The sequence below is a fragment of the Sus scrofa genome, chromosome 15 (genome assembly GCF_054392235.1).
Source record: "Sus scrofa isolate SSC_HxYL_T2T_F1_AM1 chromosome 15, Sscrofa_HxYL_maternal_Yorkshire_Landrace_v2.0, whole genome shotgun sequence".
NCBI classification, from domain to species: domain Eukaryota; kingdom Metazoa; phylum Chordata; class Mammalia; order Artiodactyla; family Suidae; genus Sus; species Sus scrofa.
In genome coordinates, this window is record NC_139397.1 from 146,258,375 (window position 1) to 146,281,912 (window position 23,538).

Here is a 23,538-nt window from a genome sequence, read left to right on the forward strand (position 1 = left end):
CCTCTGATCCAGGGCACGTCACATCGGCCCCAGCTCCCACCTTGAACCTTTCAACCCACACCCCCTCTAGTTCTCAGAAGCAAAAGGCCCTCTGGGCTAGTGCCCAGCCCTGTTCCCCCCGACCTGTCTCCCACCCGCCACAAGCTGTAGTGCTGAGATCTTGGGCTTTTATCTGCTCCTCATTCACCCTTTCCCCAAGGATGTATCCAATTATTTCTTCCAAACGAATCCAGTGCTCAGCCTCTGAGAAAACCTAGAGAAATAAATTTCCTGGAGTTCTCACTGTGGTGCAATGGGTTAAGAACCTGACTGCAGCGACTCAGGTTGCTGTGGAGGCGAGGGATCAATCCCCAGCCCAGCACAGTGGGTTAAAGCTGGCATTGCTGCAGGTGTGGCTCAGATTCAGTCCCTGGCCCGGGAACTTCCATATGCCCTGGGTGCAGCCATAAAATCAAAAGAAAAAGAAAAAAAAAAAAAAAAGGAATTTCCTTCCTCTCCATACAAACGGGGAATGTCTTCCTCCTGGCCTGGCCTTGGCTGTTGGGCCTCACCATTCACAGCCCCGCTGGGAAACCTTCAAACTCAGCATCCCTCCTCTGCCCCCACCAGCCAGGAGGCCCAGAGTCTGACTGGCATTGCTGCATCCAGGCGGCTCTGCTCCCCAGCTCCTGGGCACAGAGGTGGCATGGAGGCTCCCTCCACAGCAGGAGGTCCCCCTCCCACGGCCTCTCCCACTCCTCCGAGTTTTCTCATGTGGTCCTGTTGACTCCGGAGCCTATGGTCACTGCAATCCCAAAGACCCATGACTCTTGAGATGGGACCCTGCTGCCAGGAGCCCCTCCTTGGACCCTGGAGCTGGTGAAACCAGAAGGGGCTGCCCACTGTCCAAGCCTCAGATGGTGGCAGCATTTGATGATACTGCCCCTTCCTGCAGGCCGACCCCTGTCAGGACCATCCCAGGCCCTCGGCTGGGTCACATCCACCTGAACCCGAGGGATGAACAAGCATCATTTTTCCTGGACAGCTTCTCAGCCCCTCCTCAAAGCAGGGGCTGTGAATACTCTGGGGAAGGGGGTGTCTTAACTCCATTTACTGGAAACTTCGGAGCCTGGACAAGATGCTGCAGCACTATAGCCACTCCAGTGTCTCTGCCTACTTCAGCAGCTCCCCTGGATTTTGGCAGCCCCTCCTGGGACTCAGTACAGAGAAGGACAAGGCCACACCCCTGTCGTGGTGGGAGGGAGGAGGTCACAGAGCTGGACGCTGGGGCAGTGTCCTTGTCCCTCCTCCTGGCCCCCTTGCTAGGGAGCTCAGCCTCCAGGGCGGGCAGGGTGGCTGGGAGGGAGCCTGTGAGAGTCCAGACTCTCCCAGGAGGCGAGTAATCACCTTGAACGTGCTGGGCAAAGAAGGCACCTTTGCCCTATACACACACAGGTATTTTAGAGTCAAGGGCAGGGGGTAGCGAGGCCTCAGGAGGGAGGGGACCAGAACATCCACCTCCAGACTCCAGGGAGAGCGCTCCCACAGGGCTTGGCGTCGCCCCTGGCTCTCCGTCCAGGCCACCCATGCCCCTGGGCTCACATCTCAGGTCTGGTCATCCGCAGAACTGGCTTCCAGTCCCAGCCCTGCACAGAGCCCCAGACAGAGCCGGGAGGAGAGAGAGACAGACAGAGGGAGCCGGAAGGCAGGGCTGGAGTCCTACTTCCCGCTCCACCTGACACCCAGTGGGTGAGCCAAGATTGGCTTAAGCAGTTTTGAGACAGGTTTCTGTCCCTGGACCCGAAGAGGGGCTCTGCTTTCCCTGGAGCGACTTTGTGAGGAGCTGAGGCCAGGACGAAGGGGGCCAGCGCAGGAAGGGGGGAAGGCGGCGGTCGGCCTGGGCGGCTCTGTCCCTCCCAGGCAGCGCCAACGTCTTTGCCCCGACTTCCTTCCCAGGGTCAGGGCTCGGCGCGGGGACGGGGTGTTGGCGGGGTGGGGGACAGTGATGCCCAGGCCGGGGTGGGTGGGGGTACTGTCTCTTCTGAGCGCACGTGATTTCTGGGAACCTCTCTGCTCTCTGACCCCCGTGCTGGCACAGCCAGAGTCGGGGTTCCTGGAAGTGACAGCGGCGGGTGGCGGGGCTGCGCCTGGGGCCAGGCAGGGGCCGAGTTTCCGCGGGGGCGGCACCCAGGTCAGGGCCGATGGGCTGTGGTCTTAATTGTCACCCAAGACCCCCGCTGAACCCCATCCTTCCCAGACCCGAGGTCCCTGAAGTGACAGCTCCACCCCCACCCCAAGATTCGGGTCAGCGGGAAGAAAACACCGTGGCCTTGCTCCCCTTGCTCGCTTCTTCTCGGGGTGCGGGCCGCGCGGCTGCGGAGACGACCAGCGGGGCGGAGGGGCCTGGGTGCGGCCACGGCTCCACGGGGTCCCCGCGCCCTCCTGGCGCCGTCTGCGCGGCTTCCTCCGCCAGGAAGGCGGCGGGTGCAGATCCTGCCTCTCAGAGCCCCCTGGCGGCGCCAGGGTCACGGGGATGCTAGGACCCTGGGGGATGCTCGCTCTTGCACCTGCCCAGAGCCTGCTCAATCCAAGACCCTTCAGTCCAGGGCCTCCCACAGTTGGTGCACCCATCCACCCAATCGCTCCACCCCAGAGCTTCTGATTTGCAGGACTGGATGGGGCCTGAAGATGTGCATCACAGCTCACAGCTGCTGCTTTTTTTTTTCTTAAATGAGCGAGGCCAGGGATCCAACCCACATCCTCAGGGATACTAGTCGGGTTCTTAAGCCCACTGAGCCACAATGGAAACCCCTTAGAAGTGCAATTCTAACAAGCTCGCAGATGCCCCTGCTGCTGCTCTGGGGACCCACACCTGCAAAGCCGGTGGCCCATTCTCCCCAATTCCTTTCTCACTGGCCACAGTTTCACTTTTGGTTTCAAATGTCTGTTAGCAGTAAACGGCTTCATCTAGGGGCAGAAAGGAGGTTTATGTCTTACCCTGGACCTCAGGTTCAGTTGAGCTCAGGGGACTTTCATTGTAGGTAGGGAGAAGGGTAAAAAGCCAGATTTAATGGTATACTATGTGCACCTTCCAGCATCATGAATTATTTATTGTTACTATTAATCAACTTTAAACTTTGCTTATCGCCACACCCAGGTCATATGGAAGTTCTGAATCAGATTTTTTTTTTTTTTTTTTAAGGGCCACACCAGCAGCATATGGAAGTTCCCAGGCAAGGGGTTGAATCTGAGGTGCAGCTGCCGGCCTACACCACAGCTATAGCAACACCAGATCTGAGCCACATCTGCAACCTACACCACAGCTCACGGAAACACCAGATCCTTAACCCAGTGAGTAAGGACAGGGATTGAACCCACATCCTCTTAGATAATAGCTGAGTTCTTAAACCACTGAGCCACAACGGGAACTCCTGAATCGGATCCTTTAACCCACTGTACCCCGCCTGGGGATTGAACTCGCACCTCCAAAAACAACGAGCCACCGCAGTCAGATTCTTAATCCACTGCACCACAGCAGGAATACCCTAATCAACTTTATTCAGTAGCCCAGCTGTCACTTCATCTCACATACACCTTCTCATGGCCATAGGTCTCACCTTGGAAGCAGTAATCATAGTGAAAAGTTGGTGTGGGGGCAAGTGGGACAGTGTTTAGGCTGAGACAACAATGAGGCCAGGAAATGCTTAGTAACAGGGTGAGCCGCAGAACTAGAGATGTTCCTGGTGCGCATGTCTTGCGGGTCTTCAAGATCCGTGGACCTGCCAGGAAACCACCTAAATAGCATCACTGTAGCATCTACTCTTCCGGTTCAAACCAACTTACCACCCTTTGTGCTCGCATCAGAGCTTAGAGTGTGGTTTTTTTTGTTTGTTTGTTTTTTTGTCTTTTTGCCATTTCTTGGGCCGATCCCGCGGCATATGGAGGTTCCCAGGCTAGGGGTTGAATCGGAGCTGTAGCCACCGGCCTACGCCAGAGCCACAGCAACGCTGGATCCGAGCCGCGTCTGCAACCTACACCACAGCTCACGGCAACGCCGGATCGTTAACCCACTGAGCAAGGGCAGGGACCGAACCCGCAACCTCATGGTTCCTAGTCGGATTCGTTAACCACTGCGCCACGACGGGAACTCCATCGATAGTTCTGTGTCTTGCACGAGGTTGGTAAAAGACCCAGGCCTTAAAATGGACTTCCCAAAGGGCAGGCCTGGACTCAAGATCTTTTTTTTTTTTTTTCTTTTTAGGGCCGCACCCAGGGCTTATGGAAGTTCCTGGGCTAGGGGTCAAATCAGAGCTGTAGTTGCAGGCCAGTGCTGGTAAGTGCAGCCTACACCAAAGCTTGAGGCAGTGCCTGATCCTGAGTGAGGCCAGGGATCAAACTGCATCCTCATGGACACTAGTCAGGTTTTTAACTTGCTGAGACACAACCGGAGCTCCCCAAGATCATTTCAAAGCAAGTCAGGTCCTGCAAGAAGTCAGCTGGGGCCTCATCAGTAGTGATATTCCTAGGTACACACGTGCTTTTTAGTGAGCAATATCACTAATTTCTAAGCACGTTTAAAAACACACACTCTGGAGTTCCCGTCGTGGCGCAGTGGTTAACGAATCCGACTAGGAACCATGAGGTTGCGGGTTCGGTCCCTGCCCTTGCTCAGTGGGTTAACGATCCGGCGTTGCCGTGAGCTGTGGTGTAGGTTGCAGACGCGGCTCGGATCCCGAGTTGCTGTGGCTCTGGCCTGGGAACCTCCATATGCCGCGGGAGTGGCCCAAGAAATAGCAACAACAACAAAAGAAAAAAAAAAAAATAAGAACTATCGATGGCTGTGATATGACTCAGGTCCCTGGGTCAAGACAAGATAGGACAGGACCCAAGGCCAAGGTGGATACTCTCATCTCCCTCATTTGCAGGCCTCCCCTGCCTTCCTGCTCACTGACACCTCTCTTGTGGGCTGCACATTCCCGACCCCTGTGTTCTTTTTCCAAGAACTCAATCAGCCCTTGAGAGATACAAAGACACAGTTCTTCAAAGTTCTTCAATCTCTACATGGACTCTGAGCCAAGAAGATAGATGGCACTGAAGCCCCCACACATCCTGAGTTTTGGGCAGTGATCAAACTCAGCTTTTCCGGGAGTTCCTGTGGTGGTGCAGCACAAATAAATCCAACTGGGAACCACAATGTTGCGGGTTCTATCCCTGGCCTTGCTCAGTGGGTTAAGGATCAGGCGTTGCTATGAGCTGTGGTGTAGGTGGAAGATGTGCCTCGGGTCTGGCATTGCTGTGGCTGTGGCGTAAGCCAGCACCTGTAGCTCCAATTGGACCCCTAGCCTGGGAATCTCAAAAAGCCGTGGTGTGCCCCTAAAAAGCAAAAACAAAAACAAAACCCCACCAAAAAAACTCAGCTTTTCTGGGAGGAAATCTCTCTTAATCACTCGCTCTCTCTTTTTTGCTTTTTACAGCCACAGCTGCTGGCATATGAAAGTTCCTGGGCTAGGTGGTCCAACCTGGAGCTGCAGCTATAGGCCTACACCACAGCAACACCAGATCCCAGAGGCATCTGCAACCTAAGCCACAGCTTGGGACAAAGCTGGATCCTTAACACACTGAGCGAGGCCAAGGACCAAATCCTTGTCCTCACGCACACTATGTAGGGTTCCTAACCTGCTGAGCCACAACGGGAACTCCCGCCTTATCTTTTAAAGCAGACACTTCACTATAATCTCTTGCCAGTTTTGTTTTTTACCCGAGCTCCTAGAAGTTACAGATTGACAGCGGTCGAGCCAGGCACATCCCCAGAGCCAGGCACAACACCACGCGCAATATTTGTGGAAACGAACCAATAGGAAGTTGTGGCGAGGAGAACGGGTGACGCGGTCCAGCAACTTACACCCACAACCGGAAGCGAAAGCCCACACTTTCTTGCTGAGGCCTGGAACCTGCGGGACGCCTTTTGTCCCAGGATGCTCCGCGCAGGTCGAGTCCTGTGATTGGCTGCCCGGATCCACGTGATGCCAGGCTGGCGGCGGCGGTTGCCGGGGTGACGATTGGAGAGGTGGTGGCCGAGCTGACTCGGCGCGTGTTCCCGCGGCGGCGAAGCAGGTAAGCGCGTCCCCGGACGCTGCCGGGCCGCTCTCGAGCCCGACGTCCCCGGGCGGGAGGAGCGGTGATGGATCCGAGGGCCGAGGCTCTAATGAGCCTTCTCCCCAGAGGAAAACCCCCATGCGCCAACTCAGCAGCCGCTGCCGGGTGCCCTCACTTCTCGCCTGCTGCCCTGGGCTCTTAACTCTGGCGTGGGCCTGAGGCGGCCGCCGGGACATCCCGAGGACAGTCCCGGCTGCTTCCCACAAGTATTCCCTGATCTTTGAAGGGGTCCGGGTCGTCCAGCTGGGTAGTGACAGCTCGAGAATGTGGCCTGGGGCCTTTAGATCCATCCCTTTCGTTATCTATCAGCTAACCCTTCTCCCCAGGCACCCCGATGAAGTCCAGACTTCATCCGTCTCAGCTAAACCGGGATGCTTGCTATGCAAATTCGTCTTTCAGACAAATCCCACAGTTCCCTTTTTCATCCAGCTCGTAGGCCCGAAATCCCTCCGTCAGGAGTGTCTGAAGAAGTTTTCTCTAGTTTTTGCATAAAGTAGAGCCATGCTTCTCAAACTTGAATGTGCGTTAAAAGTCATCAGGAGAGATTGTTTAAAACAATTTCTGGGCATTGTGTAGTAGGAGCAGAGTGAGGCTAGGAATTTTCCTTTCCTTCTGGTATTTTGTTTTGTTTTGTTTTGGCCATACCCGCTGCATATGGAGGTTCCCAGGCTAGGGATTGAATGAGCTGCAGCTGCTGGCCTGCACCACAGCCACAGCAACTGCCAGATGGAGTCTTTGACTTACTTACACCAGATCTCACTGGCAAAGCCTGATCCTTAACCCACTGAGCCACAACAGGAACTCCACTTGCTAGGAATTTTCATTTGCACAGCATCCCAGGTGATTCTGATTCATATGGTCCAGACTTTGGAGTAATACTGTGTAGAGGTTGATATCAGTCTGGATTTAAATTTCCACTGTCACTTGCTTCCTAGTTGAGTTATTGGGAGCATCTCAACCCCCTCTGAACCTCAGTTGCCTAATCTGTCAAAGGAGAATATAAATGATATACATCAGTCAGGTTTATTGTGAAAATTAAATGTGAAGCATTTTGGGAGTTCCCATCGTGGCTCAGCAGTTAAATCCAACTAGCATCCATGAGGACATGGGTTCGATGCCTGGCCTCGCTCAGTGGGTTAAGGATCTGGCATTGCTGTGAGCTGTGGTGAAGGTCGCAGATGCGGCTTGGATCCCGAGTTGCCGTGGCTGTGGCGTAGGCCGGCGGCTACAGCTCTGATTGGACCCCTAGCCTGGGAACCTCCATATGCCACAGGTGCGGCCCTAAAAAGACAAAAAAAAAAAAAGTGAAGCATTTTGCACGTTGCCTGTCATACAATAAGCCCTCAGTAAATGACCTGTTATGATATAAAGGTCTACGGAAAGTCCTGTAATTTCTAAGATTGTCGGAGCAGTAAAATGACAGCTCACATTCACTGACATGATCATAACAGAATCTTATTCAAGTGATGGTCACCAGGAACTTCTCTGAGGGAGTGATGCTTGCTTGTTAAGCACAGGAGTTAGCCAGGTGAAGAAAGAGAGGGGAAAAGTGTTACAGGCAGTGAGAACAGTATGTGCAAAGGCCCTGAGGTGGGAAGGAGTTTGAGTTCTCAGAACAACCGCGTTTTCTCCAGGGCCTTCAAAAATGCTTTTCCTTCTGCTTGGGCTTCATTTATTTGTCAAATGTCTTGGGTGCCTGTCAATCCTCCAGGCCCCCTGCTAGGTTCTGGAGATGGAAAATTTAAGTGTAGCACCCTGCCTTTATAAACAGGGTAATAGGTATAACAGCAGAAGTAAATGTAGTGTATAGAGGTTCCTCAGAGAAGAGAGACTCGCCTTGATGGGGAGGGAAGGGGTGGGCTCCTGGAGGGCTTCCTGAAGGAGGTCGAGCCCTGACTAAGTATGATGAGTTCAATCTGCCTGCAAGGGGAAGGAGAGGACACCAGGGGGCTTAGAATCACCAAAGAGCCTTTTGTAAGGGGGAGTTGGGGGCAGTTCACTTCTGGGGGTGCCTAACATGGGGAAGTGGTAGAAGGGAGCCAGGAGAGGGACAGTGGCTGGTGGCTGGTGGCTGGTCCAGAGAAAGGCTGGAGAGGCGGGTGGTCCTCAGACTGTAGCAGTTCTTCTCCTCGCTCCTTGTGTCTCTGGCGGGCTGAGAGGTGGCAGGCGGGGTGGGTGTCCTGCCTGGGCCTCATCGGGCCACTGTACCCTTTCCTTGGCTTTTTTAAATTTATTTTTTATTTATTTTTTATTTTTTTAAATTACTCAAATGAATTGATCACATCTGTAGTTGTATAATGATCATCACAATCTGATTTCACAGGATTTCCATCCCACAGCCCAAGCACATCCCCCCACTCCCCAAACTGTCTCCTCCGGAGACCATAAGTTTTTCAATGTCTGTGAGTCAGCATCTGTTCTGCAAAGAAGTTTAGTCTGTCCTTTTTTCAGATTCCACATGTCAGTGAAAGCATTTGATGTTGGTGTCTCATTGTATGGCTGAGATCACTTAGCATCATAGTTTCTAGGTCCATCCATGTTGCTAAAAATGCTGGTATTTCATTCTTTTTAATGGCTGAGTAATATTCCATTGTGTATATGGACCACACCTTCTTGATCCACTCCTCTGTCGATGGATATTTAGGTTGTTTCCATGTTTTGGCTATTGTAAATAGTGCTGCAATAAACATTGGAGTACATGTGTCTTTGCGAGTTGTGGTTTTCTCTGGATAGATGCCCAGGAGTGGGATTGCTGGATCAAATGGTAGTTCTATGTTTAGTTTTCTGAGGAATCTCCATACTGCTTTCCACAGTGGTTGCACCAATTTACAATCCCACCAACAGTGTACTAGGGTTCCTTTTTCTCCGCACCATCCCCAGCACTTATTGTTTGTAGACTTTTGGATGATGGCCATTCTGGCTGGTGTAAGGTGATACCTCATAGAGGTTTTGGTTTGCATTTCTCGAATGATGAGTGACGTTGAACATCTTTTCATGTGTTTCTCGGCCATCTGTATGTCTTCTTTGGAAAACTGTTTAGATCTTCTGCCCATTTTTTTTTTTTTTTTGTCTTTTTTTGCTATTTCTTGGGCCACTCCCGCGGCATATGGAGGTTCCCAGGCTAGGGGTCCAATCGGAGCTGTAGCCACTGGCCTGCGCCAGAGCCACAGCAACGCAGGATCCGAGCTGCGTCTGCAACCTACACCACAGCTCACGGCAATGCCGGATCATTAACCCACTGAGCAAGGGCAGGGACCGAACCCGCCACCTCATGGTTCCTGGTCGGATTCGTTAACCACTGCGCCACGATGGGAACTCCCTGCTCATTTTTTGATAGGGTTGATTGTTTTTTGGTATGGAGCTGTAGGAGGTGTTTATAAATTTTGGAGATTAATCCCTTGTCAGTCGATTCACTTGCAAAGATTTTCTCCCATTCTATGAGTTGTCTTTTCATTTTGTTTAGGGTTTCCTTTGCTGTGCAGAAACTTTGAAGTTTGATTAGGTCCCATTTTTTTATTTTTGTTTTTACTGTTATTACACTAAGAGGTGGATCTGAGAAGATGTTGCTGTGTTTATGTCAGAGAGTATTTGGCCTATGTTTTCCTCTAAGAGTTTGATAGTGTCTGGTCTTATATCTAGGTCTTTAATCCATTTGGAGTTTATTTTTGTGTATGGTGTTAGGGAGTGTTCTAGTTTCATTCTTTTCCATGTGGCTGTCCAGTTTTCCCAGCACCATTTTTTGAACAAGCTGTCTTTTCTCCATTGTATCTTCTTGCCTCCTTTGTCATAGATTAGTTGGCTGTAAGTGCGTGAGTTTAATTCCGGGCTTTCTATCCTGTTCCACTCATCTGTATTTCTGTCTTTGTGCCAGTACCATGTAGTTTTGATGATTGTTGCTTTGTAGTATAGTCTGAAGTCCGGGAGCCTGATGCCTCTAGCTCCATTTTTCTTTTTCAGGGTGTCTTTGGCTATTCTGGGTCTTTTGTGCTTCCAAACAAACTTTAAAATATTTTGTTCGAGTTCTGTGAAAAATGTTCTTGGTAATTTGACGGGAGTTGCATTGAATCTGTAGATTGGCTTAGGTAGTATAGTCATTTTGATAATATTGACTCCTGCAATCCAAGAGCATGGTATATCTTTCCATCTATTTGTGTCATCTCTGATTTCTTTTATCAGTGTCTTGTAGTTTTCAGAGTACAGGTCTTTTGTCTCTTTAGGTAGGTTTACTCCAAGGTATTTTATTCTTTTGGATGCGATGGTAAGCGGGATTGATTCCCTAATTTCTCTTTCTGATCTTTCATTGTTAGTATATAAAAATGCCATTGATTTCTGTGTATTAATTTTGTATCTTGCGACTTTGCCAAATTTGTGGATGAGCTCTAACAGTTTTCTGGTAGAGTCTTTAGGATTCTCTAGGTGTAGTATCATGTCATCTGCAAATAGTGATAGTTGGGAGTTCCTGTCGTGGCACAGTGGTTAACGAATCCGACTAGGAACCATGAGGTTGCGGGTTCGGTTCCTGGCCTTGCTCAGTGGGTTAACAATCCGGCGTTGCTGTGAGCTGTGGTGTAGGTTGCAGACGCAACTCGGATCCTGCGTTGCTGTGGCTCTGGCGTAGGCCGGTGGCTACAGCTCCCATTCGACCCCTAGCCTGGGAACCTCCACATGCCGCAGGAGCGGCCCAAGAAATGGCAAAAAGACAAAAAAAAAAAAATTAAAAAAAAAAATAGTGATAGTTTTACTTCTTCCTTTCCAATTTGAATTCTTTTATTTCTTTTACTTCTCTGATTGCTGTGGCTAGGGCTTCCAGAACTATGTTGAAGGATAGTGGTGAGAGTGGACATCCTTGTCTTGTTCCTGATCTCAGTGGGAATTCTTTCAGCTTTTCACCATTGAGAATGATGTTCGCTGTGGGTTTGTCTTATATGGCCTTTATCATGCTGAGGTAGGTTCCCATTATGCCCACTTTCTGAAGGGTTTTTATCAGAAATGGGTATTGGATTTTGTCAAAGGCTTTTTCTGCGTCTATTGAGAGGATGGTATGGTTTTTATTCTTCAGTTTGTTAATGTGGTGTATCACACTGATGGATTTGTGGATATTGAAGAACTCTTGCATCCCTGGGATAAATCTCACTTGATCATGATGTATAATCCTTTTAATGTATTGCTGGATTTGGTTTGCTAGTATTTTGTTGAGGATTTTTGCATTGATGTTCATCAGTGAAATTGGCCTGTAGTTTTCTTTTTTTGTGGTGTCTTTGTCTGGTTTTGGTATCAGGGTGATGGTGGCCTCATAGAATGAGTTTGGGAGTATCTCTTCCTCTGAAATTTTTGAAATAGTTTCAGAAGGAGAGGTGTTAGCTCTTCTCTAAATGTTTGATGGGATTCGCCTGTGAAGCCATCTGGTCCTGGACTTTTGTTTGTTGGAAGTTTTTTAATCACAGTTTCAATATCTGTTCTTGTGATGGGTCCATTCGTCTTTTCTATTTCATCTTGCTTTAGTCTTGGAAGATTGCACTTTTCTAAGAATTTGTCCATTTCTTCTAGGTTTTCCATTTTATTGGCATATAGTTGCATATAGTAGTCTCTTATGATCCTTTGTATTTCTGTGATGTCCGTTTTTACTTCTTTTTCATTTCTAATTCTATTGATTTGAGTCCTCTCTCTTTTTTGCTTGATAAGTCTTTTTTGCTTGATCTTTTCAAAGAACCAGCTTTTTGTTTCATTGATCTTTTCTATAGTTTCCTTTGTTTTTATTTCATTGATTTCGGCTCTGATCTTTATGATTTCTTTCCTTCTACTAACTTTAGGTCTTGTCTGTTCTCTCTCCAGATGCTTTAGATGTAAAGTTAGTTTGTTTATTTGAGCTTTTTCTTGTTTCCTGAGGTGGGCTTGTATTGCTATAAACTTTCCTCTTAGAATGGCTTTTGCTCCATCCCATAGGTTTTGGAGTGTCATGTCTCTGTTGTCATTTGCTGCTAGGTATTTTTTAATTTCCTCTCTGATTTCTTCAGTGATCCATTGGTTGTTTAGTAGCATGTTGTTTAGTCTCCACGTATTTGTGTTTTTTGCAGTTTTTTTCTTGTTGTTGATTTCCAGTCATATAGCGTTGTGGTCGGAAAAGATGCTTGATATGATTTCAATTTTCTTAAAGTTGCTGAGGCTTGATTTGTAGCCCAGGATATGATCAATCTTAGAGAATGTTCCATGTGCACTTGAGAAGAATGTGTATTCTGTTGCTTTTGGATGAAATGTCCTATAAATATCTATTAAATCCATCTGGTTTAATACATCATTCAGGGCTTGTGTTTCCTTATTGATTTTCTGTCTGGTTGATCTGTCCATTGCTGCAAGTGGGACGGTAAAGTCCCCCACTATTATTGTGTTATTGTCAATTTTTCCTTTTAAGGTTGTTAGCAGTTGCCTTATATATTGTGGTGAACCTGTGTTAGGTGCGTAGATATTTAAAATTGTTATATCATCTTCTTGGATTGATCCTTTGATCATTATGTAGTGTCTTTCCTTGTATCTTAAAATATTCTTCATTTTAAAGTCTATTTTGCCTGATATGAGTATTGCTACTCCAGTTTTCTTTTGATTCCCATTTGCATGGAATATTTTCTTCCATCCTCTCACTTTCAATTTGTATGTGTCCCTAGAAGTGAAGTGGGTCTATTGAAGACACCATATATATGGGTCTTGTCTTCTTGTATCCATTCAGCCAGTCTATGTCTTTTGGTTGGCGTGTTTAGTCCATTGACATTTAACGTAATTATTGATATGTATGTGTTCTTATTGACATTTTATTAATTGCTTTGGATTTGTTTTTGTTGCTCTTTTTTCTTCCCTTTTTGTTCTCTTGTGGTTTGATGACTATCTTTATTGTTGTATTTGAGTTGATTTTTCTTATTTGTTTGTGTATCAATTGTAGATTTTTTGTTTGCAGTTAATCTGAAGTTTTGATATAGGAGTCTATATACATACAAGATTGTTTTAAGTTGTTGGTCTCTTAATTGCAAGTGCATCTCCAGTGTCCTGCATTTGTACCCTCCTCTTCTCATGATTTCTGATTTTGGTGGCATAATTGTGCATGGATGATTTCATATCTTTACTGTATATATACCTTTACTGGTGAGCCTTGTCATTTGTGGGATTTTTGTTTCTGGTTGCAGCCTTTTCTTTTCTGCCTAGAGAAGTTCCTTTAGTATTTGTTGTAAAGCTGGTTTAGTGTTGCTGAATTCTCTTAGCTTTTGCTTATCTGTGAAGCTTTTGATTTCTCCTTCAAATCTGAATGAGAGGAGTTCCCGTCGTGGCGCAGTGGTTAACGAATCTGACTAGGAACCATGAAGTTGCGGGTTCGATCCCTGCCCTTGCTCAGTGGGTTAATGATCCGGCGTTGCCGTGAGCTGTGGTGTAGGTTGCAGATGCGGCTCGGATCCAGCATTGCTGTGGCTCTGGCGTAGGCCGGTGGCTACAGCTCCGATTAAACCCCTAGCCTGGTTACCTCCATATGCCGCGGGAGCGGCCCAAAGAAATAGCAAAAAGACAAAAAAAAAAAAAAAAAAAAAAAAATCTGAATGAGAGCCTTGCTGGGTAAAGTCATCTTGGTTGGAGGTTTTTTCCTTTCATCACATTATGTATATCATGCCACTCCCTTCTGGCCTGCAGAGTTTCTGCTGAAAAATCTGCCAATAACCTTGTATGTTATTTGTTTCCCTAGCTGCCTTCAATATTTTCTCTGTCTTTAATTTTCATCAGTTTGATTAATATATGTCTCAGGGTATTCCTCCTTGGGTTTATTTTATATGGTACTCGTTGTGCTTCCTGGATTTGAGTGAGTGGTTCTTTCCCCTGTTAGGGAATTCTTCAGCTATTATCTCTTTGAACATTTTTTCTGTCCCTTTCTCTCTCTCTTCTTCTGGCACCCCTATGATATGGATGTTGGTGCATTTAACATTGTCCCAGAGTTCTCTGAGACTCTCTTCATTTGTTTTCAATCTTTTTTCTCTTTTCTGTTCCACATCAGTGATTTCCACTCATCTGTCCTCCACCTCGCATATTCGCTCTTCTGCCTCCTTTATCCTGCCTCCTTTATTCTGCTGTTGGTTGCTTCTAATGAATTTTTTTATTTCAGTCACTGTATTTTGCATCTCTTCTTGCATAAGCTTTGTATCTTGTATTTCTGTGGTCAGTGTTTCCTGTGAATTATCCATCTTTGCCTCCAGTTTATTTCCAGTGTCTTGCATTATCTTCAGCATCAACAGTCTAAAGTCTTTTTCCTGGAGGCTAAGAATCTCCTGATCACTTAACTATTTTTCTGGGGTTTTTTTCTTTCTCCCTCATCTGAGTTATAGTTCTCTGTCTTTTCTTGTGTATAGGTTTTTGGTGTGGTGACCTTTTTGCAGACAATAGCGTTGTAGCCTCTCTTACTTCTGGTGTCTGCGCCCCTGGTGGTTGAGGTTGGTATGAGATCTTGCTGTAGGCTTCTTGATGGGAGGGACTGCTGCCTGCCCACTGGTAGGTGGGACTGATTCCTATCCTTCTGGTTGGTGGAGTTTTGTCTCTGGGTGAGATTAGAGGTGGCTGTGTGCCTGGGGGTTCTTTCGGCAGCCTGTTTACTGATGGGTGGGGCTGTGATCCCACCTGGATTGTTGTTTGGTCTGGGGCTTCTCAGGGCTGATGGGTGGGGCCGGATTTTCCCAAAATGGCCACCTCCAGAGAAGGGCACACTGCTGAATATTCCCAAGAGCTTTGCCTCCAATGCCCTTCCCCTACAACAAGCCACATTCACCCCCTGTTTTCCCAGGAGTTCCTCCAAGAATTGCAGTCAGGTCCGACCTGGATTCCTATGTAGACTTTGCTTTGCCTTGGATGTGAAAATCTGTGTGTGCCTTTTAAGAATGGCGTTTCTGTTTCCCCCAGACCTGTGGAGCTCCTGCACACAAGCCCCACTGGACTTCAATGCCAGATACTCTGGGGGCACTCATGGGAGTTTGATGTGGGGCTCAGAACTCTCACTCCTGTAGGTGAGTCTCTTTAATGCAGTTACTTTCCGGTCTGTGGGGCTTCCCACCCAGGAGGTATGGGGTTGCTTATATCACGTAGTCTCCCCTCCTATCTCTTGATGTGGATGTGGCCTCCTCTTTGTCTTCTGGAGTAGGATATCTTTTTGAAAGTTTCCAGTCCATTTGGTTGAAGATTGCTCAGCATTTGGTTGTAATTTTATTGTTTTTCGGAGGCAAGTTGAGCTCCAGTCCTTCTATTCCACCATCTTAATCCTGTCTCCTTGTTTTACTTCTTATCACTAAACCTGTCCATTTCTTTGGTCACTACCCAGATCCTCTGCCATCCCTCCGTGTCAGGGGGTGTCCTGTCCCCACCCCTGGCTCTCATGGGACACTGGCTGCATCAAGGGCGTTGCCTCCTTGACATCTCTCTTCTGCCTCATCCATTTTTTTCTTCTCTACCTGGGTCATTCTGTCAACTCACAGACCCGCTGCTCATAATATCTTCCTCCTTAGAAAACCTTCCGTCCCTTGCCAGCCGTCTCTCCTCTCCTTTGTGTCCCTCCTTCCTACATTCCCTGTCTCTCTTTAACCCTTTCCAGTACGGCACATGTCCTCACTGCTCTTATCAGGGTCATCATCCAACTCCGTTTTGTCACATCCAGGGATTAATTCTTCTGCCCTCATCTTCCTTGACCACGCAGGCGTGGTCGACCTGGAACGCATGGCCCCTGGGCTCCCAGATTGTTGCAGTGTCCTGGTCGTGGCTCCCACAGGTCCCTGTTCTTGCTTTGTCTGCTGCCCTCTCGCTGACCCTGCGGCACCAAGCACCCAGGGCTCAGCCTGGGTCTGTCCTCCCCACCGGCTGCGCTTTCCCCCCGCGGTCACATCTGTGTAGGATGCTCATCTTCTGAGTCGCCATCTTTGTGGTGAAGACTTCGAGATGCTTTTCTCCAGCTCCTGCTTCTCCCTTTACCTAACCACCCCTGCTTGAATGTCTAATATGCCTCTCAGATTTGTGGCCCAAACCGAACTCTCTTTTAAAAAATTATTATTTTTATTGAAGCATAGTTGCTGTACAATATTATAGAGATTAGAGGTGTGCAATGTAGTGATTCACAATTTTTAAAAATCATATTCCATTTACAGTTATTATTAAATATTGTTGATATTGCCCACATTGCATAATATATCCTTGTAGCGTATTTAACTTCATTAATTTTTTATTAAAGAGTAGTTGATTTGCAATGCTGTGCTGACTTGTGTTGTATGGGAAGTTTCTACACAGGCACACCTTTTCTCCTATTCCTTCCCATTCTGGTTTCTCCCAGGAGACTGGCTTATAGCCCCCTGTGCTGTACCCTCGGCCCCTGTTGCCCATCCATCCATTCTCAATGGAATAGTCGGCATCTACCTCCCCCAAGCTCCCAGTCCATCCCTTGGCCATCACACGTCTGTTCTTGTCCGTGGGTCTCAAAGCAGAACTTTTTTTTTTTTTTCTTTTTTTTTTTTTTTTGCCATTTTGATTTGGTTTCTTTCTCTTCCTAGAGTTGGGGTAGTACAGTTTACTTAGCCTGCAGAGAGCGTGAGCTGACAGAACATGTTTCTGTTGGTGCTCTTATCTTTTCAGTCAGTGTTTTTTTATACATGGGCTGCTGACAAAGCAGAAATTACTTTTTTTTTTTTTTTTTTTTTGTCTTTTTGCCTTTTCCAGGGCCGCTCCCCAGCATAGGGAGGTTCCCAGGCTAGGGGTCCAATCAGAGCTGTAGCCGCCGGCCTACACCACAGCTCACGACAACGCCAGATCCCCAACCCACTGAGCAAGGCCAGGGATGGAACCCGCAACTTCGTGGTTTTTAGTTGGATCCATTAACCACTGAGAGAACTCTGGATTTATCCCACAGACGGTCCCTCCCCAGTTGCCCCCAGGTCAGCAAGTGGCTTACATCCTGGGACTGCTCAGGCCCCAGGCGTCCTCCTCCACGCCGTCCCCTCAGATTCCCCATGCGGTCCATCCGCGGTGGCCCCTCTGCCTCTCCTTCTGGAATCAGAGCTCTTCACACGTCTCCACTGGTCTCCCCACTGCCACTCAGGGTGCCCGCAGTCTCTTCTCCACACGGCAGACCCGGGGTTCACACCAAGACGTGGGAGGTCAGGCTGGATCAGTCCCCTCCTCGGCACGTTGCCCTCAGACTAAGGTCCAGGCCACTCACCTCCCTGACTTGGTCCTGGCACCTCGGCGCGTCCGCAGCCTGCCCGCCCTCCTCCCGAAGCCAGGGCACCTGCAGATCCCTCTTCCCCAGATCCCAGACATGCTGGCTTCTCACGTGTCTGCTCCAATGCCCTCTTTCCCGGGAGGCCTTCTCTGCCTGCCCGGCCGAAAATGACCCCGCATCCCTTGCCTCCACGCTCAGGCTCCTTCCTTGCCTGATTTTCTTCATCTCTGAAATCATTTCCATTCGTTCAGTAGGTATTTTTGAGCACCTGCAGTGTGCCAGGCGCTGGACGTGGCATTGGAGCTGCCAAGAGAAGGCATCTTCTCCGGGAATCCGTACCCCGGGGTGGGGGTGGCGGGGGGGCAGACACGTTAATGGAGGGAGGTGCTTAGTGCTGTTGAAAAGAATAAAGCAGGACAAAGGGGTCGGAAGTGCTGGACGGGGCTGCTCCTTAGGAAGGGCAGCCAGGGCAAGTCTCTCTGCGGACGTGACTTTGAAGCAGAGACCCCGGTGCCATGCGGTTGTCTGCAGGAAGGGCGATGAGGCCGAGGGAGTGGGGACTGCAGAGTCCCTGCAGGCGTGTGCGGGTGTCCAGTGCGTGTGCCCTGGAAACATGGGGGCCCGTGTGGCTTAAGCCATAGAAGAAAGGAAAGCGGGTAGGAGGCCAAGTTGTGTAGGCTCTGAGGTGAAGATTGAGCCAAAGGAGCCTGGCCCTCATCTGGAGGGTGGTGGAACCACAGGGAGGCCTAAGCGGGCGGGGGTGGGGTGGGGTGCTGGGGGTGAACAAAATCATATTGCTTTTGTTGTTGTTGCTTTTTAGGGCCACACCTGCAACATATGGAAGTTCCCAGGCTAGGGGTTGAATCCGAGCTGCAGCTGCCGGCCTATCCCGTAGCTACAGCAACACAGGATCTGAGCTGCATCTGTGACCTACACTGCAGCTCATGGCAATGCCGGATCCTTAACCCACTGAGCGAGGCCAGGGATCGAACTCCTATCCTCGTGGATACAAGTTGGGTTCTTAACCTGTTGAACCACAGCAGGAACTCCCAAGATCACTTGTTATAGCTTAGAAATTGGATTGAAGCAGGGAGAGAGGTGACAGGTAATGGTGTGGAAGTACTTTGAGGGAGATGAAGCCATGAGACAGTGATGGTGACAGAGCGTGCAAAGGGGGATATTACCTAATTTCCTCCTGACTTAGGTTCTAATGTTTCAAATCAAATGCACTGTTATGGGCAGAAAAATGTAAGGTTACAGAATTATGCATTTTTAGAAGTAGATCTAATAAATTCTCCATTTTATTTTACAGATGAAAAAAGGTGCCAGTAGATGGCAGAGTCAGTTTTAGAGGCCAGACTTTGCAATTCCTCTGGGGTAATGGGCCACCAATCTCGGGGGGAGCCTGAGAGGGGCACAGGGAATGGCTGTTTTGGGTGCACCTTCGGGAGGGGAGGCAGGAGAGAAGAAAGAATTATGTTTAAAAAGTTTGCAATGTTTTACTTATTTAAGTGTTTTGAAAATATAAAAGATATTGGGCAATCTTACATGTCATTAAAAAAACCCACTGTCCTGGAGTTCCCATTGTGGTGCAGTGGAAATGAATCTGACTAGTATCCATGAGGATGTGGGTTCGATTCCTGGCCTTGCTCAGTGGTTGGGGATCCAGTGTTGCCATGAGCTGTGGTGTAGGTCGCAGACGCAGCTCAGATCCTGTACTGCTGTGGCTGTGGTATAGGCCGGCAGCTGTAGCTCCAATTTGACCCCTAGCCTGGGAACTTCCATGTGCCACAGGTCCTAAAAAAAAAAAAACAAACAACAACAACCAAAAAGCTGTCCTGTTAAATTCTCTGGTCTGTGAACCTTGTGTTAACACTTGTGTAAATGCGTATCACCTCCTTTTCCGTTGCCGCAAGGCTGAATGATTAGGGTCTCTTGGTGACACTGAAGATTCTTTTAACTAAGTAGCACCTGCTCTCTTGTTGTGAATGGTTAATATTTTTTACTTGGAAGCAGAGAGAGGGATTAGTGACTCTGTGTTCATCCACATCAGATTAATTCTAGGGCATATCCTCCCTTAAGGTAAATGAATTCACCTTATTCATAAACTCTATTTTGTGGAGTTCCTGTTGTGGTGCAGCAGAAATGAATCCGATTAGTATCCATGAGGTTGCGGGTTTGATCCCTGGCCTCACTTAGTGGGTCCAGGATCCGGTGTTGCCGTGAGCCCTGGTGCAGGTCACAGTCGTGGCTCGGATCCCACATTGCTGTGGCTGTGGTGTAGGCCGGCAGCTGTAGCTCTGATTCAACCCCTAGCCTGGGAACTTCCATATGCTACAGGTGCAGCCCTAAAAAGCAAAAATAAAACCTCTGTTTTGTTCCAAATAGGCTTTGTGGTTTTGACTAGTTGAATTACACATACTGCGTGAGAGCATATTGGAAAACTCCAGGGACTTCCCCCATGGCCTAGTAGATTAGGGACTCGGCATTGGCACTGCTGCATCTTGGGTCACTGCTGTGGCACAGGTTTGATCCCTGGCTGGGGAACTTCCACATGCCACGGGCACAGCCAAAAATAAGTAAATCAATAAGAAGCAAACGAAATCAGAAAAACTGTCTTCCACACTTTCACCAGCAATGCTTGCCTTTCTCATATACTCCTCCCCCAGTCTCTGTCCACATTCATTTTAACTAGTTATCAGAGAGGAGAGAATTGCTTTTGACTTTAGCCACTGTATTTCCTAGGGCTGCTGTAATAAATTACCACGAACTTAAAGACTTAATAAGACAGCGCATTTAGTGTCTTAACAGTTCTGGAGGTTGGAAACCTGAAATGGGTCTCATCGGACTAAACTCAGGGTGTTGGCAGGGCTTGTTCCTCCCTGGATGCTCCAGAGGTGAATCAGTTTACTGCCTTTCCCAAGTTCTAGAAGCTGCCTGCGTGCCTTGGCTCCTGCTTTTCCTCTGTCGTCAAGGCCAGCAACGGCTGGTCAGGTCTTTGTCCCACTGCATCCGTCTGACGCTGACCTTCCTGCCTCCTCCCTCTCTGATAAGGCCTCTGTGATTATGTTGGGCCCACCAGATAATCCAGGCTCTTCTCCTTATTTTAAGGTCAGCTAATGAGTAACCTACATTTCATCTGCAGCCTTAATCCCCCCCTTTCGTGCAACCTAACATATTCACAGGTTCTGGGGACTAGGACGTGGACAGCTTTGGGGACCATAATTCTGCCACCACAGCCACCTTTGTGTGATTTCTCAGATGGTTGAAATGAAAGCTTTTGTCTTGTGTTTTTGCCTTGTAGAGACTTTTGCTGTGAGAATTAGCAGTAACGGTTCAACATGGGAGACATTCTGGCTCATGAATCAGAATTACTTGGACTAGTGAAAGAGGTAGGTTTTACAAAGCACAGGTCCCAGCTAAAGAGATCTTGAAAACTCGTAAAGCCTGTATTTTACAATGCAACAAATCCTGCAGTGCCTTGTCGTGTTTCTGTCATTTCATTACCATAATTTAAAAATTTTCCATGTGTTTATATTTTGTTTTCGTAACTAAACTGAAATCTTAAAAAGCTGCTTTTTAGAATTCCTTTAAAGGAAGTTATAAAAGCAGCTCAAGCTTGTGGTTAAAGAGTCGGTGTGGAGGTATAAACAGTGAATTTCCATGCTCTACTGCAGTGCCCGCTGTTAACGGTCTAGTAGATTACCTCTCCAGACTGTTCTGTGTTTAGTATATTGCTAAATTAGTATATTTATTATGCTACCTCTCCAGAATGTTCTATGAACCTTCAACATATATTCACGCGACTGGAGTTTGTTTTACAAAATGTGATGATACCGCACACATTGTTCTGTAGCTTGCCTTTTGTTTTTTGGGGCCACATGTGTGGCATATGGAAGTTCCTGGGCTAGGGGTCGAATCAGAGCTACAGCTGCCAGCCTACACCACCACCACAGCAACGCCAGATCCAAGTCGTGTTTGCAACCTAAACCACCACTCACCGCAACAATGGATCCTTAACCCATTGAGCGAGGCCAGGACTTGAACCCGCATCCTCATGGTTAATAGCTGGGTTTGTCGCCGCTGAGCCACAATAGGAACTTTTTTTTTTAATGACCACACCCGTGGCGTAGGAATGTTCCTGGGCCAGGGGTTGAATCTGATGTGACTGTGACCTAAACTGCAGCTGCGGCAGTGCTGGAACCTTTAATGCTCTACGTCGGGCTGGGAATCAAAACTGTACCTTGCAGCTCTGGGAACTTCTGAGCTGCTGCGGTTGGCTTCTTAACCCACTGAGCCACGATGAGAACTTTTATCTATCAACAATAACGTAGTATGAGAGTTCCCCAGTGACCTAGTGGTTCAGGATCCAGTGTTGTCACTGCTGTGGTGAGGGTTTGAGCCCTGGCCTGGGAGCTCCCACATGCCGTGGCATGGCTCCCCAAAAACAATGCGGCATGGACATCTCCCATGATCGTTCTGATACTTTTCCAGGCTGTAGCGTATTCCATCGAGTGGCTGGCTCCGTTGTCCTCTATTTAACTCGTTGCCTGTTAGTGGACCTTTATGTGTCCCACACACTGAAAGCTTTTGAAGGTTGGGGCCCACGCCTTAGGATTTTTGTTCTTCTCTACTGCTTTTAGCTGGGGGCTGGCACATAGTTGGTGCTAGGAACTCCCAAACTCTCTTTGATGTAACTGTACAAGCTCAGATCCCACATTGCTGTGGCTGTGGCGTAGGCTGGCAGCATAGCTCCAATTCGACCTCTAGCCTGCAAACCTCCATGTGCTGTGGGTATGGCCCTAAAAAGGTTAAAAAAAAAAAAAAGGAAAAATCACTGGGCTTAACCTGCCAAATTGCTTCTCCCAAAGTTCATTAATGCCATTATAAATCTGTGATAATATTGAGCTTGTACAGTTGCATCAAAGACAGTTTGGGAGTTCTTTGGTTAAGGATCCAGTGTTGTCGCTGCTGTGGCTTGGGTCAGTGCCGTGGCACCGTTTCAATCCCTGCTCCGAGAACTTCTGCATGCTGTAGACGTGGCCAAAAAAAAAAAAAAAAAAAAAGAGTTAGTCTGTTGACGTTAAAACCATGAAATATATATCTATATATACATTTACGCTGTCTTTTTTAAACATAGTATTTAGATTTCGCCGAATTTGAAGACACCTTGAAAACATTTTCAAAAGAATGCAAAATAAAAGGAAAACCATTACCTAAATCAGCATGTGGCTCTTTAAGGGACTCCAAACCATTGATAATCCAGGTAACATTTTTCCTTTATTTCTGCAGATCATCAAGATGCTGTGAGCTTGTAAAAAAATGCTGTAATTAGAGAATGTTGGAGTCATTTCAGGGGACCTGGGCAGGGTGCCTCATTAGACTGCGCAGAGGTCTGTGGGTAACGTAATAAAATGCGATCTTCAGATCTCTGCACCCGGCCTAGGAAATGGGTGGCAGCACAAGAGCTTTCACATCCATCTCTGGGGAAGAAGGGAAAGGAAACCGTGCGATGCTTAGAAACTGAGATAAATGTCCCCACATGGTGACATTTTAGGTTATTAGTTCTAGGTGCCGGGGACACAGTGGTGAACAGAACAAAATGAACCCTCTGCCCTCGTGGAGCTTGCATTCTCGTTGGGGGAGGCTGGAGGGGGCAGGGAGCAAGTCCTATGCAAGGTAGCATCCTTTTACTAGACATGGAAACAGAGTCTGCCCTTAACTTGAAAGACTTTGAAACTGTCTGATTGTCACAAGTGTGTCTTTTCTGCTCACGCAATAACTAGCTGTGCCCCGCCGTTGTAGATGGCCCCCCCAAAAATACCCAGAACTGTGACTTAGGAACTTTCCCCAAGTGTTGGTGCCACAAAGGGGGAGCTTCCCGAAGCACAGCACCATTCTGTAAGAAAGTGTGTGTGTGTGTGTGTGTGTGTGTGTGTGTGTGTGTGTGTTTATCGGTGACTGCTGGTGGTGTGTAAACTTTCTGATCTTGGTAATTCCGATTGTGATCCTGTTTTACGTTCAAGAAGTTAATAATATCTTGTGAGCCCACGAGTTGTAACCTGGGACTGTCTCATGTATAGATATTGTTATTATTATTATTTTTGTTTGTTTTTGTCTTTTTGCCATTTTCTTGGCCCGCTCTTGCGGCATATGGAAGTTCCCAGGTTAAGGGTCCAATC

At 48.0% G+C, this 23,538-nt stretch overlaps 2 protein-coding genes across 28 annotated transcripts in view; one reads left to right on the top strand and one right to left on the bottom strand.

Annotated features, from left to right (window-relative positions):
* Window positions 1-3,520: 3,520 nt before the first annotated feature.
* LOC146396192 (uncharacterized) lies at window positions 3,521-10,866 on the bottom strand. The gene is made up of 3 exons (XM_085000675.1): window positions 9,452-10,866; window positions 5,832-9,180; window positions 3,521-3,758 (listed from the first exon to the last, which is right to left on the bottom strand). The coding sequence occupies exons 2-3, from the start codon at window positions 6,423-6,425 to the stop codon at window positions 3,744-3,746; spliced, it is 609 nt and encodes a 202-aa protein (XP_084856801.1). The 5' UTR covers window positions 6,426-9,180; window positions 9,452-10,866; the 3' UTR covers window positions 3,521-3,743.
* The window catches only part of ARMC9 (armadillo repeat containing 9), a 170,559-nt gene continuing 153,057 nt past the window's right edge, over window positions 6,037-23,538 (top strand). For 18 of the 27 annotated variants that reach the window (XR_014830204.1, XR_014830203.1, XR_014830199.1 and 15 more), the window contains exons 1-3: window positions 6,037-6,093; window positions 20,661-20,748; window positions 22,497-22,622. Coding sequence is in view for 15 of the 27 variants with exons in the window: in XM_085000634.1 (XP_084856760.1) it covers window positions 20,698-20,748; window positions 22,497-22,622 (177 nt within the window). In the remaining 12 variants the exon portion in view is untranslated. Of the gene's footprint in view, window positions 6,094-15,057; window positions 15,162-20,660; window positions 20,749-22,496; window positions 22,623-23,538 lie in introns of all 27 variants that reach the window. The other 9 variants (XR_014830205.1, XR_014830200.1, XR_014830202.1 and 6 more) reach the window with 1 other exon arrangement.